Source organism: Chrysemys picta, chromosome 8 (assembly GCF_011386835.1).
Source record: "Chrysemys picta bellii isolate R12L10 chromosome 8, ASM1138683v2, whole genome shotgun sequence".
NCBI lineage: Eukaryota > Metazoa > Chordata > Testudines > Emydidae > Chrysemys > Chrysemys picta.
In genome coordinates, this window is record NC_088798.1 from 110,049,097 (window position 1) to 110,064,092 (window position 14,996).

General features: G+C 58.0%; 1 protein-coding gene across 3 annotated transcripts in view; it reads left to right on the top strand.

The window, feature by feature from the left end:
* The first annotated feature begins 1,309 nt into the window (after positions 1-1,309).
* FAM193B (family with sequence similarity 193 member B) overlaps positions 1,310-14,996 on the top strand; it is a 33,936-nt gene continuing 20,249 nt past the window's right edge. The window contains exon 1 of one of the 3 annotated variants that reach the window (XM_065555230.1): positions 1,310-1,366. In XM_065555230.1, the coding sequence (XP_065411302.1) occupies positions 1,325-1,366 (42 nt within the window). In that variant the 5' untranslated portion in view covers positions 1,310-1,324. Of the gene's footprint in view, positions 1,367-11,741; positions 12,026-14,996 lie in introns of those variants that run through there. The other 2 variants (XM_065555231.1, XM_065555229.1) reach the window with 2 other exon arrangements.

The following is a 14,996-nucleotide window of genomic DNA, read 5'->3' on the forward strand; positions in this document are numbered from 1 at the left end:
AACAATTGTTTAGTTATATATTATAGACTTATAGAAAGAGACCTTCTAAAAACGTTAAAATGTATGACTGGCACGCGAGACCTTACATTGGAGTGAATAAATGAAGACTCGGCACACCACTCCTGAAAGGTTGCCGACCCCTGGGTCAGCCCAATGGTCCAAGCAGCCCAGTGTCCTGTCTGCTGACAGGGGTCAGTGGCAGGTGCTTCAGAGGGAGTGAACAGAACAGGGCGATTATTGAGTGATGCAGGAGCTGTCTGGAGCTGAGCTCTGGTAAATATTTTCAGCCCCCCTGGAGTTTTTATAGCATGTTTGGGGTGGGAGTATGTGGGGGCTCCAGGAAATAGTCTATAAGAATTTAAGCCCTGGCGTGATCCATCCCTGACAGTCACTTCCAGCTTCTGGCAAACAGAGGTTAGTATCACTCAGAGCATGGGGTTGTGTCCCTGCCCATCCTGGCTAATAGCCATTGATGGACCTGTCCTCCATTAATTGATCTAGTTATTTTTTGAACCCTGTTATACTTCTGACCTTCACAACATCCCCTGGCAATGAGTTCCACAGGTTGACTGTGCGTTGTGTGAAGAACTTCCTTCTGTTTGTTTGAAACCTGCTGCCTATTAATTTCCTTGGGTGACCCCTAGAATCATAGAATATCAGGGTTGGAAGGGACCTCAGGAGGTCATCTAGTCCAACCCCCTGCTCAAAGCAGGAACAACTCCCAACTAAATCATCCCAGCCAGGGCTTTGTCAAGCCGGGCCTTAAAAACCTCTAAGGAAGGAGATTCCACCACCTCCCTAGGTAACCCATTCCAGTGCTTCACCACCCTCCTAGTGAAATAGTGTTTCCTAATATCCAACCTAGACCTCCCCCACTGCAACTTGAGACCATTGCTCCTTGTTCTGTCATCTGCCACCACTGAGAACAGCCAAGACTAGTTCTTGTGTTATGGGAAGGGGTAAATAACACATCCCTAGTCACTTTCTCCACATCAGTCATGATATTATAGACCTCTATCATCATATCCCCCCTTAGTCGTCTCTTGTCCAAGCTGAACAGTCCCAGTCTTTTTAATCTCTCCTTGTACAGAAGTTGTTCCAGCCCGCTAATAATTTTTGTTGCCCTTCTCTGCACCTTCTCCCCCTCACACACAAGGCAAGAGAAAGAACCCCAGTCAGTCATGGGCTGCACCTGGGGGCGATTAACTGCCTCCTGGTGGGAAAGGGCGGAGCTAGGCCTTTAAGTGGGCCACAGGCAGCGTAGGTGCAGGCAGCCTGCCGTGAAGCCCTGGTGTAGGGCTTGACAGGTTGTGCCAGAGGCAGAATGCCACTGGAGCAGGTTAGGCTCCTGCAGGGGAAGCCTGAGGTAGGGCCACAAGGGAGCTCCTGTGAAACCTGAGGTGGGGGAAGAGCGGTCTGTCTGATGATTTTTCTTTGGCCTTTCATTTGGACTTGGGGTGCTCCCTGGGAAGGGGTCTATGCCCAGGACACCCAGAGGGGAGATGCAGGTCTGAGGGGGAGCCCAATGCTGACAAGAGGGCCCGGGAGAAGGCCTGGGCTGGGGGAGTTGTTTCACTCTCAGGAATGCTGAGTGGGGATGGTGTTGGGGGCACTGGGGGGGAAAATAGAAAATATCTGTCTCACGCAGGGATTGATAGGGTTGGGCATGTCGACATCTAGGACATACCATACCAGAGCAGATGGGGGTCCCGCTGCTCCTTTATCCTCTGATACTGACCACCATCCACTCCTTCAGAGGAAGGTGCAAGAAACCCAGCAGCTGGCAGGACTAGGGCAGCCTGCCCCTGGGAAGCTTTGTGCAAATCCCCATTAGCTAGTGGGGATTCCTGAACTGAAGCTGGGGGGGGTTGATCCCCTTCCCACCTCATGTTGGTTTGTTTTTAACCCTTACTATTCCATGTTGGAGGTTCCCGTTATCCATGTAAAGGTCAAGCCTGTTTTCTTGGAATCGTGTGCCTTGGTGATACCTTGTGGCAGTGAGTGCCACAGGATGCTTGTGCACTGCGTAGCAAAGGTCAGTAAACATGCTGCCTTCCAATGGTTGAACCCCCCACCCCCCTTCTTGTTTAATGAAATGGGATTTTCTAGTTGCCCTGCTCTATTCACGGACCCTTGTCATGTAATCCATGCCCAGGCAGTGGAGGAAGCACTGTAGAGCCCTGCAACCTAACATGATGGGACTGGACTACAAGCATCGCGTCTGGGTCAGAAAAAAGCCAGCCCCTCTCAGAGGTGAGTTGGGTCGTACCCTGCTGCCTGCATGGTCAGTGCAGCGGGAGCTACGGGCCCTGCCCCTGCCCCCTCGCTCCTCTGCGAAGTGAGTGTGCCCAGCAGAGCGCTGCTCACCCCGCAGCGGGAGGAGGAGGGGGTGGCTGCCAGGAGTAGGGCATGCAGCTGCTAGTGCACACAGCCACCACAGCAACGCCCAGGCAGGAGCTGGGGGTGGCACTGACTCAGGTTGGGGGGGCTAGAAAATGACTTGACCCTCTTTGGCTTGGGTCAGGGGAGCTTGGTCTGGTTCCTGAATAAAACTGAGGCCTGAGCAGACCTCTCCTGTAGCGAGCCATGTGCCCAGCATGGCACCTCGCTCCACAGCACCCCCAGCCGGCTGCTTTGGGGCCGTGCTGACGGACTCGCAGGCAGGCCTGATGCCTGCTAGAGGAGGCTGGGTTCTCGCTGTGCAAGGGGGCTGCTTTCAACCCACACGCACAACATAAGAACGGCCCTCCCGGGTCAGACCAAAGGTCCATCTAGCCCAGTATCCTGTCTACCGACAGTGGCCAATGCCAGGTGCCCCAGAGGGAGTGAACCCAACAGGCAATGATGAAGTGATCTCTCTCCTGCTGTCCATCTGCACCCTCTGACAGAGGCTAGGGACACCATTCCTTACCCATCCTGGCTAATAGCCATTAAAGGACTTAACCTCCATGAATGTATCCAGTTCTCTTTTAAACCCTGTTATATTCCTAGCCTTTACAACCTCCTCAGGTTGACTGTGCGTTGTGTGAAGAAGAACTTCCTTTTATTTGTTTTAAACCTGCTGCCTATTAATTTAATTTGGTGACCCCCAGTTCTTGTATTATGGGAATAAGTAAACAACTTTTTCTTATCTACTTTCTCCACATCACTCATGATTTTATATACCTCTATCATATCCCCCCTTAGTCTCCTCTTTTCCAAGCTGAAGAGTCCTTGCCTCTTTAATCTCTCCTCATATGGGGCCCTCTCCAAACCCCTAATAATTTTAGTTGCCCTTTTCTGAACCTTTTCTAGTGCCAGTATATCTTTTTTGAGATGAGGAGACCACATCTGTACGCAGTATTCAAGATGTGGGTGTACCATTGATTTCTATAAGGGCAATAATATATTCTCAGTCTTATTCTCTATCCCCTTTTTAATGATTCCTAACATCCTGTTTGCTTTTTTGACTGCCTCTGCACACTGAGTGGACATCTTCAGAGAACTATCCACAATGACTCCAAGATCTTTTTCCTGATTTGTTGTAGCTAAATTAGCTCCTGTCATATTGTATGTATAGTTGGGGTTATTTTTTCCAATGTGCATTACTTTACATTTATCCACATTACATTTCATTTGCCATTTTGTTACCCAATCACTTAGTTTTGTGAGATCTTTTTGAAGTTCTTCAGTCTGCTTTGGTCTTGACTATCTTGAGTAGTTTAGTATCATCTGCAAACTTTGCCACCTCACTATTTACCCCTTTCTCCAGATCACTTATGAATAAGTTGAATAGGATCAGTCCGAGGACTGACCCTTGGGGAACACCACTAGTTACCCCTCTCCATTTTGAGAATTTACCATTTATTCCTACCCTTTGTTCCCTGTCTTTTAACCAGTACTGTCCATGAAAGGACCTTCCCTTTTATCCCATGACAGCTTAATTTACGTAAGAGCCTTTGGTGAGGGACCTTGTCAAAGGCTTTCTTGAAATCTAAGTACGCTATGTCCACTGGATTTCCCCCTTGTCCACGTTTTTTTTTTTTTTTTACCCCCTTCAAAGAACTGTAATAGATTAGTAAGACACGATTTCCCTTTACAGAAACTATGTTGACTTTTGCCCAACAATTTATGTTCTATGTGTTTGACAATTTTATTCTTTACTATTGTTTTGACTAATTTGCCCAGTACCAACGTTAGACTTACCGGTCTGTAATTGCCGGGATCACCTCTAGAGCCCTTTTTAAATATTGGCGTTACATTAGCTATCTTCCAGTCATTGGGTACAGAAGCTGATTTAAAGGACAGGTTACAAACCTTAGTTAATAGTTCCGCAACTTCACATTTGAGTTCTTTCAGAACTCTTGGGTGAATGCCATCTGGTCCCGGTGACTTGTTAAGTTTATCAATTAATTCCAAAATCTCCTCTAGTGACACTTCAGTCTGTGACAATTCCTCAGATTTGTCACCTACAAAAGCCAGCTCAGGTTTGGGAATCTCCCTAACATCCTCAGCCGTGAAGACTGAAGCAAAGAATCCATTTAGTTTCTCCACAATGATTTTATCATCTTTAAGCGCTCCTTTTGTTTCTCGATCGTCCAGGGGCCCCACTGGTTGTTTAGCAGGCTTCCTGCTTCTGATATACTTAAAAATTTTATTACCTTTTGATTTTTGTGGCTAGCCGTTCTTCAAACTCCTCTTTGGTTTTTCTTATATTTTTACACTTAATCTGGCAGCGTTTATGCTCCTTTCTATTTGTCTCACTAGGATGTGACTTCCACTTTTTAAAGGAAGTCTTTTTATCTCTCACTGCTTCTTTTACATGGTGGTTAAGCCACGGTGGCTCTTTTTTAGTTCTTTGACTGTTTCTTAATTTGGGGTATACATTGAAGTTGGGCCTCTATTATAGTGTCTTTCAAAAGCATCCATGCAGCTCGCAGGGATTTCACTTTAGTCACTGTACCTTTTAATTTCTGTTTAACTAACCCCCTCATTTTTGCATAGTTCCCCTTATTGAAATTAAATGCCACAGTGTTGGGCTGCTGAGGTGTTCTTCCCACCACAGGGACGTTAAATGTTATTATATTATGGTCACTATTTCCAAGCAGTCCTGTTGTTGTTACCTCTTGGACCAGCTCCTGCGCTCCACTCAGGACTAAATCTAGAGTTGCCTCTCCCCTTGTGGGTTCCCGTACCAGCTGCTCCATGAAGCAGTCATTTAAAGTATCAAGAAATGTTGTGTCTGCATTTCGTCCTGAGGTGGTATGTTCCCAGTCAATATGGGGATAATTGAAACCCCCCCCCCCCGCCATTGAGTTCTTAATTTTTGATAGTCTCTCTAATTTCCCTTAGCATTTCATCATCACGATCACCATCCTGGTCAGGTGGTCGATAGTAGATCCCTAATGTTATATTCTTATTAGAGCATGAAATTACTAACCACAGAGATTCTATGGGACATGTGGATTCACTTAAGATTTTTACTTCATTTGATTCTATATTTTCTTTCACATATAGTGCCACTCTTCTCCCCCCCCCCCCCCATGACCTGTTCTGTCCTTATGATATATTTTGTACCCCGGAATGATTGTGTCCCATTGATTGTTCTCAGTCACCAGGTTTCTGGGATGCCTATTATATCAATATCCTCCTTTATCATGAGGCACTCTAGTTCACACATCTTATTATTTAGAAGCAGGGCACAATCCTCCGTTTCTCCTGGTGCCCCTGTCTTACAGACACTGAGCTCTGTAGTGAGGGATGCCACAGAGCCGTTGCCTACAGAGACCATTGCTTCTCCACCATAGTGCAGACAGGGAAGTGTGACTTACTGCTGTGACAGGGCTCGGCCTGGCAGCAGGTGTGCTACCCGCACACCGCTGCACACCAGGAACAGAGGCACTCTTGAAGTATTGCTCTGGGACTGCTCTCACAGCTGTGGGAGCCCCAATGCAATTAAAGTACTCTCTCTCCTTCCTGGCCCCTTTCTCTCTCGGTTCCCAGGGGGTTTGGTTGATGTGACGAACTGGGACTGTTCTTACTGTGGTGTGTGAATGCTGACAGGGGAGTGTGGCTAGGATGGTCTGCATCGGGGGATGGGAGCCGGCCCAAGGGAACATACCTGAGCTTGTAACATGAGAACCCAGGAGGGGGTTGGAGGTCAGATGACTCCGGGGCCCGGAAACTGAACAAAGGCTGTGGGAGGGGTCGCTGAGGGGAGAGTGCGGGAAGCAGGCTGGAAGGAGGCTGGAGAGATGGCTGGGAGGCGGAGATGGCTCTGACCCCCCAAGGGGGGGGTGGGCCGGCATGCCCTGGGACCCCAAGCTGGACCTAACTGAGGGGGGCCCTGTTGTCTGTGCCTGCAAGACCTGTCTTGGACTGTATTCCTGTCATCCAAATAAACCTTCTGCTTTACTGGCTGGCTGAGAGTCATGGTGAATCGCAGGAAGCCGGGGGTGCAGGGCCCTAACTCCCCCACAATCCGCTACAACTGGTGGCAGCGGCGGGATCTACTGCACCCCGTGGACGGCGCTTCCTGCAGTAAGTGACTGGGGAGCAGTAAAACGAAGGGGGATTGACGGGGACCAGGCGTGCTGAAGAGTGGGAGAGAGACGGTTATTACCCCTGGGAGTGTGTGACCAGCGAGAAGGACTTTTGCAGTAACAGGGTCCCCCGGGGGGATCGCAGCGAGTGGTCCCAGGGGCGGAGGAGTCTGCAGCTCGACCCTGGCAGAGAGGTGGTGACCTCGAGAAGGGCTGGCACACTAGGGGTCCCCCTGGGAACTGTGGGGAGCTGTGAGCACACAGGCCGGTGAGTGGCCAGCAGGAAGATGTATGCCAAGCGGCTTAAGAGCGACCTGGTGGAGCTGTGCAAGCAGAGGCAGCTGCGCATTGGGAGGCTCACCAAAGAACAGCTCATTGCCCAGCTGGAGGCGGAAGATCGCGCGAATGAACTGATCCCTGTGTCTCAGGGAAGCAGCCTGGCAAATGCAGCGCAGGCACCAGTGTCTGTCCCAGCTGGGAGTGGTCAGCCGGCTGCTGAGGGCTTCCCGAGACCCCTCCTTCCTATGCCTAGGGGAAGGGTGGGGAGGAGCCCAGCAAATACCGAAGGCGCCGTGACCCCCCCGGCCAGCAGGGGGTCCCCCCGGCGAAGCTCGCCGGCCAGCAGAGGATCCTCCCGGCGACGTTCGGCATCCGGGGAGCGGAATTGGCTGGAATGGGAGAAAGAGCTAAAACTGAGAGAGCTGGGGGATCGTGAACGACAGAGACAGCATGAACGGGAGGAGAAAGAGAGACAGCATCAGCGTGAAGAGAGACAGAGACAGCATGAACGGGAGGAGAATGAGAGACAGAGACAGCATGAAGAGAGACAGCGTCAGCATGACCTGGAACTGGCGAGATTGAAGGGCAGCGAACCCCCGGCTGCGGTGAGTGAGGGGGGACCCAGGACTGCACGGAGCTTTGATAAGTGCATCATGGCCCCATACAAGGAGGGGGAGGACATGGATGACTTCCTGGAGGCCTTTGAGACGGCCTGCGAGCTGCACCGGGTGGATCCCGCGGACAGACTCCGGGTCCTTACCCCCTTACTGGACCCCAAATCCGTGGCATTGTACCGCCAACTGGGAGAGGCAGAGAAAGGGGACTACGAACTATTCAAAAGGGCCCTGCTACGAGAGTTTGGGCTGACTCCTGAGATGTACCGGGGAAGGTTCCGGGGTCAAGATAAAACCCCTGAGATCTCATATCTGCAACTAGCCGTCCGCATGGAAAGATACGCCAGCAAGTGGGCTGGTGGGGCCCAGACGAAGGAGGACCTGATTAAACTGCTGGTACTGGAGCAACTGTATGAGCGGTGCCCATCCGACCTGAGGCTGTGGTTGGTGGACAGAAAGCCAGAGAACCCGCGACACGCCGGGCAGCTGGCTGATGAGTTTGTAAAGAGCCGGTCAGGGGGTGGCAGGGAGGAGCCCCAAAGGAACAGGCCCGCCGCGATGCGGAGAGAGAGTCACCCTGGGACCTCCCAAAGAGGGAATATGGGGAATCCCCCCCCACGGGGAATGCCCAGCGTCAGGGACAACCGACCGGCTCGAGGGGACCCACAGGACGTGAGCTGCTATTACTGCGGCCGAAGAGGCCACGTTCGGGCCCAGTGCCCCAAGCTCAAGGACAGACTGAGCAGACCGAACCCGCATAGGGTTAACTTGGTAGAGGCCCAGACGGACGAGGGGCAGGCTTCTCACGCAAGAGGGGCTGGCAGCTTATCAACTGCTCAAGAGAGAGAAGGGCCCCAGGCCAGCTCCTCTAGGGGGCTGGATGCCCCAGACTCAGGGTTTTTGGTTTATACGGTGGGCGCGGGGCTGTCCCTCCGGAGAGAGTACCTTGTTCCCCTGGAGGTGGATGGGAGGAAGGTCAATGGATACTGGGATACGGGCGCAGAGGTGACGCTGGCCCGGCCCGAGGTGGTGGCCCCAGATCAGGTGGTGCCCAACTCCTACCTGACCCTGACGGGGGTGGGCGGAACACCAGTCAAAGTGCCCGTGGCAAGGGTACACCTGAAGTGGGGGGCCAAGGAGGGCCCCAAGGATGTGGGGGTACACCCGTATTTGCCCACTGAGGTATTGATGGGGGGGGGACCTGGAGAACTGACCAAGCAACCCCCAAAAGGCACTGGTTGTGACCCGCAGTCAGAGCCGGCGAGGGGCCCTGTGCCCTGGCCTTGGGGGGGGTGCCTTGCCTGAGGCGCAGGACCCTAACCTGGTGGGGAGGGAACGCCCAGGGACGCGGCTCAGGGAGGCTGCAGCTTCGGACCCAGCGGGCGAGAAAGAGCAGGTGGCCATCCCTGTCCCAGCTGCTGAGTTCCAGGCCGAGCTACAGAGAGACCCCTCCTTGCGGAAAATAAGGGACCTGGCCGACCTCAATGCGGTACAGACCATGGAACGAGGTGGCCGGAAAAGGTTCCTGTGGGAGAAGGGGTTCCTGTACCGAGAATGGGCTCCCCCAGGGAAAATGGAGTCAGGGGGGATCAGGAGGCAGCTGGTGGTACCCCAGAAGTATCGCCGCCAGCTGCTGTGCCGGGCCCATGACATTCCCCTCTCAGGGCACCAGGGAACCTGGCGTACCCAGCAGAGGCTGCTACGGAGCTTTTACTGGCCTGGGGTCTTTGTTACTGTCCGACAGTACTGCGGATCCTGTAACCCCTGTCAGAGGGGGAGGAAGGCCTGGGACAAGGGGAAAACAGCTTTAGGACCCTTGCCCAGCATAAAGGATCCTTTCCGGAGGGTGGCCAAGGTTAAAAGGGCGGCTCTAAACCAAGAGAGCCCAAAGCACAGACCTCCAGACTGGAGCGCTGGGAGAAGACCACAGCCCAGTTGGAACCCCAGAGGTATGGGGGTGGGAAAAGGGCGCAGGCCGCATAAACCTTCCCACATGCGAACTGCGAGTGCCATCAAGCACCCCCGACCTAAGGGGGGGCGTGGAACGGAAGGGGCCTGGTGTAACTCCCACCAAGGAACTGGAGGGATGCGGGGGCATCCATGGGAACGGGGGTAGGTTCGAACTTCCCCGGGTCACTGGCTAAAGTGACCCCGCTCAGTTCGGTCTCGAAGGGGGGAGAGATGTGACGAACTGGGACTGTTCTTGCTGGGGTGTGTGAATGCTGACAGGGGAGTGTGGCTAGGATGGTCTGCATCGGGGGATGGGAGCCGGCCCAAGGGAACATACCTGAGCTTGTAACATGAGAACCCAGGAGGGGGTTGGAGGTCAGATGACTCCAGGGCCCGGAAACTGAACAAAGGCTGTGGGAGGGGTCGCTGAGGGGAGAGTGCGGGAAGCAGGCTGGAAGGAGGCTGGAGAGATGGCTGGGAGGCGGAGATGGCTCTGACCCCCCAAGGGGGGGGTGGGCCGGCATGCCCTGGGACCCCAAGCTGGACCTAACTGAGGGGGGCCCTGTTGTCTGTGCCTGCAAGACCTGTCTTGGACTGTATTCCTGTCATCCAAATAAACCTTCTGCTTTACTGGCTGGCTGAGAGTCATGGTGAATCGCAGGAAGCCGGGGGTGCAGGGCCCTAACTCCCCCACAATCCGCTACAGTTACTACAGAAACACTTGATTTTCCCCATCCTCTGATTGGCGTTTTCTGCTTGGGTTCCTAGATGGCCAAGTCCAGTGCCTGCACAGCTGTGCAGCTCCCTGTAGTCTCTGTACATGCCCATGGCCAGGTCCCCATGCAGTTCTAGCCTGTATCAGCTCCCCACAAGCTTGGAGGAAAGGCTGGGTGGCCTTGGCAGAGGGTTGACCTTGTTTGTTTCACCCATGACCTGACAGGACCTAGGGCTGAAGCTACTGGGTGGGAGTGGCAGCCCCTTTCCTGCTCACAGCTGATCAGCACGCAGCAGCCAGAGGCGCTCCCGAGCAGGGCACCGTGTGAGAAAGCTCGTTCATTCCCGCCAGTGCCCTGGCTGCCTAGCCAATCAGCCCCAGCCCGGGGAGCTAAGCAGCTGGCTTGGGGCAGGTGAGAGCCCGGTGAGCTAAGCAGCTGGCTTGGCGCAGGTGAGAAATGCTGGCCCTGTGAACACTGTGGCTGTGTCTTCTCCACCCAGCACAGGAGGCTGGTGCTGTGGTGATGGAGACAAGGGTGGGGGCAGGGGGGGGGTACAGCAAGGTGGCAAAGGCCCACCCCAGAGCTCCCCTCTGCAGTGCCAGCCATGTGGCCTCTCTGGCTTAATACACCTGCCCCTGCCTTGCTGGCTGCTGCGGGATGTGACAGGGCTGCTGGCGCTGAGAATGCCCTGGGAGGCTTCTGCTTCATGGACAGGATGAACGCAGGAGCAGCCTGTGTAACCCTGAGCAGGTCATGCCAGCGGGGCCAGGCCCAGGCCCCACGGGAAATTAATCCTGCAGCACATGCAGGTTCTCTGTCTCCGGGAGAGGACGGACCGCTGCCAGGGCAGACCACGGCGCACGGCCTCTGGTCGGCCGAGTGGGGGCCAGTGTGTGGCTGAACGCGGCCTAGCTGCAGTCGTTCGAAAGGGGAATGGGTCTGGGCCAGGCAAGGCAAAGCAAGAGTGGCCCCCGGGCCTCCATGGGGCTAAGCATTGTACACACATACAGGGAAAAGACAGTACCCTGCCTGAGCGCCCCTCATACCCCTCCCGGCCCTGCCTGAGGATCCTTCACCCCCCACCCCCCGCCAGGCTCTCCTGTTCCCTGGACCCCCCCCTTGCCAACTTCCCTCCCAGCCCCCCTTCCTGCCCTAGCCTCTCCCCCCTCCTGCCAACTTCCCTCTTCCCCCCCACCCCCCCGCCAGGCTCTCCTGTTCCCTGGACCCCCCCTTGTCAACTTCCCTCCCAGCCCCCCTTCCTGCCCTAGCCTCTTCCCCCCCCCCTCCTGCCAACTTCCCTCCCCCCCCGACCCCCCTGCCAGGCTCCCCTGTTCCCTGCCCCCCCTTGCCAACTTCCTTCCCAGCCCCCCTTCCTGCCCTAGCCTCTCCCCCATCCTGCCAACTTCCCTTCCTTCCTCCCTGCCCCCCCCTTGCCAACTTCCTTCCTTCCCTCCCTCTCCCCGCCAGGCTCCCCTCCCAGCCCCCCTAGCCCCTCCCCCCCCCTTGCCAACTTTCCTCCCTCCCCCTGCCCCCCCGCCAGGCTCCCCTGTTCCCTGCCCCCCTTTCCTGCCCTAGCCTCTCCCCCTGCCCGGCCAAGTCCCCCCCCCCCCGGCGCGCTTCCCCCTCCGCCCGCTGGGGGCGCGCTGGCCGGGCGCTGCCCGCTCCCCGCGATGGCGGCGGCGGCTTCCCCGCGCCGGGCCGCCCCCGGGCAGGGGCCGGACGGGCCGCGCCGCCATATTGGCTGTTGTCCTGTCGGGAGCGGCGGCGGCGCGGGCCGGGCATGACTCGCAGGCGGAACAAGGCGGCGGCCGCGGCCGGGGCGCGCAGGGAGCGGGCGGGGGGAGCCGCCCCCCCCGGGCCGCCCGCGCCCCCCCCGGGGCCCGGCCCCGCCGAGCCCCCCGAGGCGGCGGCGGGCAGCAGCGCGGAGCCGGGCAGAGCCCCGCAGGTACCGGGCACCCCCGAGAGCCCCCTGCCCCCTGCACCCGCCCCCCACCCCTGATCCTGCACCCGCCCCCCAAATCCTGCCCCCCCGATCCCCGCCCCCCAGCTCCTGCCCCCCCGATCCCGGCACCCGCCCCCCAAATCCTGCACCCGCCGATCCTGCACCCGATCCCCGCCCCCCAGCTCCTGCACCCCCGATCCCCGCCCCCCAGCTCCTGCACCCCCGATCCCTGCACCCGCCCCCCAGCTCCCGATCCTGCATGCACCCGCCCCCCAAATCCTGCACCCGCCGATCCTGCACCCGCCCCCCGATCCCCGCCCCCCAGCTCCTGCACCCCCGATCCTGCACCCGCCCCCCAGCTCCTGCACCCCCGATCCCTGCACCCACCCCCGATCCTGCACCCGCCCCCCAGCTCCTGCACCCCCGATCCTGCACCCGCCCCCCAGCTCCTGCACCCTCGATCCTGCACCCGCCCCCCACCCCCCAGCTCCTGCACCCTCGATCCCTGCACCCCCATCCTGCACCATGATCCTGCACCCATTCCCTGTCTGCCCCCTGCACCCCGATCCCCGCCTGCCCCCTGCACTCCAGTCCCTGGCCTCCCATCCTCCGGCAGCCCCCTAGTTCCTGCATCCCCGATCCCCGCCCCCTGATCCCTGCCCCCTGAACCCCCATCCCCCAGCAGCCCCCTGCACCCCAATCCTGCACCCGCCCCCCATCCCCCAGCAGCCCCCTGTCCCCCAGCTCCTGCATTCCGATCTTGCACCTGCACCCCGATCCTGCACCCATCCCTCATCCCCTGGCAGCCCCCTGCACCCCGATCCTGCACCTGCCCTCCATCCCCCGGCAGCCCCCTGCACCCTGATCCCCACCCCCTGAACCCAAATCCCCGCCTGCCCCCCTGCACTCCCATCCCCCGGCAGCCCCCTGCACCCCAATCCCCGCCCCTGTACCCCGATTCCTGCACCCGCACTCTGATCCTGCACTTGCCCCTGATTCCTGCCCCCTGCACCCAGATCCCCTGCACCCCGATCCTGCCCCCGCCCCCCATCCCTTGTCTCCCCCCTGCACCCTGATCCTGCACCTGCTCTCAATCCCTGCCCCCCCCAGCTCCTGCCCCCCAATCCCTGTCCCCTGCACCCCAATCTTGCCTCCGCCCCCCCATCCCGCGGCTGCCCCCTGCACCCTGATCCCCCGGCCTGTCCCCCACCCCAGCTCCTACCCCCCAATCCCCACCTGCTCTCGATCACTGCACCCACCCCCTGCTCCCAGCTCTTGCACCCCAAACCCTGTCCTCCAACTCCTGCACCCCGCATCGTCCACTCCCCCTCCTCTGTACCTCCTGCTCCCCTGCTCCCTGCATCCCTCTCCCTGCACTCTGATTTCCACTGCCTGCAACCAACCCCCAGCCCGCCAACTCGTGCCACCTGGTCCCCTATTACTGTCCCCGCACCCTGATCCCCCGCACCCCGGTCCCCCACTGCTGCGTCCCCTGCCCCCATCACATGAATGCCCCAGCTCCTGCACTCCCCACCTGTCCCTGCACCCCAATCCCCTGCCACTATACTCCCCAGCTCCTGCACAGCTGCCCCCACCACCTCCCAATCCCTCGCCTGCAACCCCAACCTCTGTACCTGCCATCCTCTGCAGCCAACCCCCAGCTCCAGTCCCTGATCCCCCGTCCGCACTCCCAATCCCCTGCTTGTAACCCCAGCCCCTGTACCCCCCTGCCTGCCTCCGCAGCTGTCCCCCGATCTCCCAGCCCCCCCACTCCTGCTCCCACCTCAATCCGCCCCATCCCCATGCATCTATCCTCCACCTACTGTGTCCACCTCAATCCTCCCTGCACCCTCCCACCCCCGCCTGTAGTGCTCATGTCAATCCCACCCAGCCCTCTGCACACTCCCCACGCTCAGCCGGCACCCATCCCATTCCTGTCCTGGGCCCTCATGCTCCCCCTGCACCCACCCCTTGCCTCTAGCGTCCCATTCTGCATGTAGTAGCCATGCCAACCTGACTCTGCACCCATCCCAGGCCTGCTGCACCCACCCGGGTCCCGCCCACCTTCCACCTGAAGCACCTACCCTGATCTCACCCTGCACACGCCCCCCCAGCGCCGCATGCACCACCCCCTGCATCCGTTCCCATGACCAGACCAGTGTCCCACCCCCTGCAGGCAGCACCCTCCTTTTTCCCTCCTCCAACCGTCCCTCAAAATCTTTGTACATAGAGCTTGGTACCCCCTTCCTTCACCTTGCATCACCCTTTCTGTTTCCTCCCTGCCTAGGTGCAGAACCATGCGCGCCTAGCCCTGTCTCCGGGGCCTTACCACCTAGCCCGCTCCTCTGTCAGCCATCTGCTCTGCATGCGGCACCCACCTCACGCCTTCCCTACCTAGCATGATCCCCCCCCCCCCCGCCCCCGAATCCAGCAGCCACCGCCTATCCTGCAGACACTCACCCCCAGCCGCTTTCCCCGGCTGCTCCCTTTGGGAGTGGGACGGGGGCTGGAGCCATGCAGCATATACCCTCCAGGAGGGCTCAGGTCCTGTCCCAGATGATTGCAGCATCCGCTTCCTGCTGTCCTGTAGGCAGCTTGGGGGGGCTGGGCGTCAGACCCCCTTGCAGTGGCTGGCTCTTCCTGCAGGCTGCCGTGCAGCCAAGGCTCCGGCGGGACAAGGTTTCTCTGCGCAGAACTCCACTTCCCCGCAAAGCAGAGGGGGCTTTGGGAATTGTAGACCATTGTGCCTGTTGCTGGAGAGGAAGGGAAGCCTCTGCAGGGAGTGTGCTGCCGGGCTGGGGGGCGCAGAGAGCCACTGTGTCCACATGCCTGGGTCCTGCAGTGTGTGCAGGCTAGCGTGCATGAACGCCGGGACTGTTGCCCTGGCCTCTCCAGGAGGAATTCAGGGCCCCCAGCTGGAGCAGCTGAGGTGAACTGTGGCATTGGGATGAATTTGCAGAAATCTCCCGAGTGA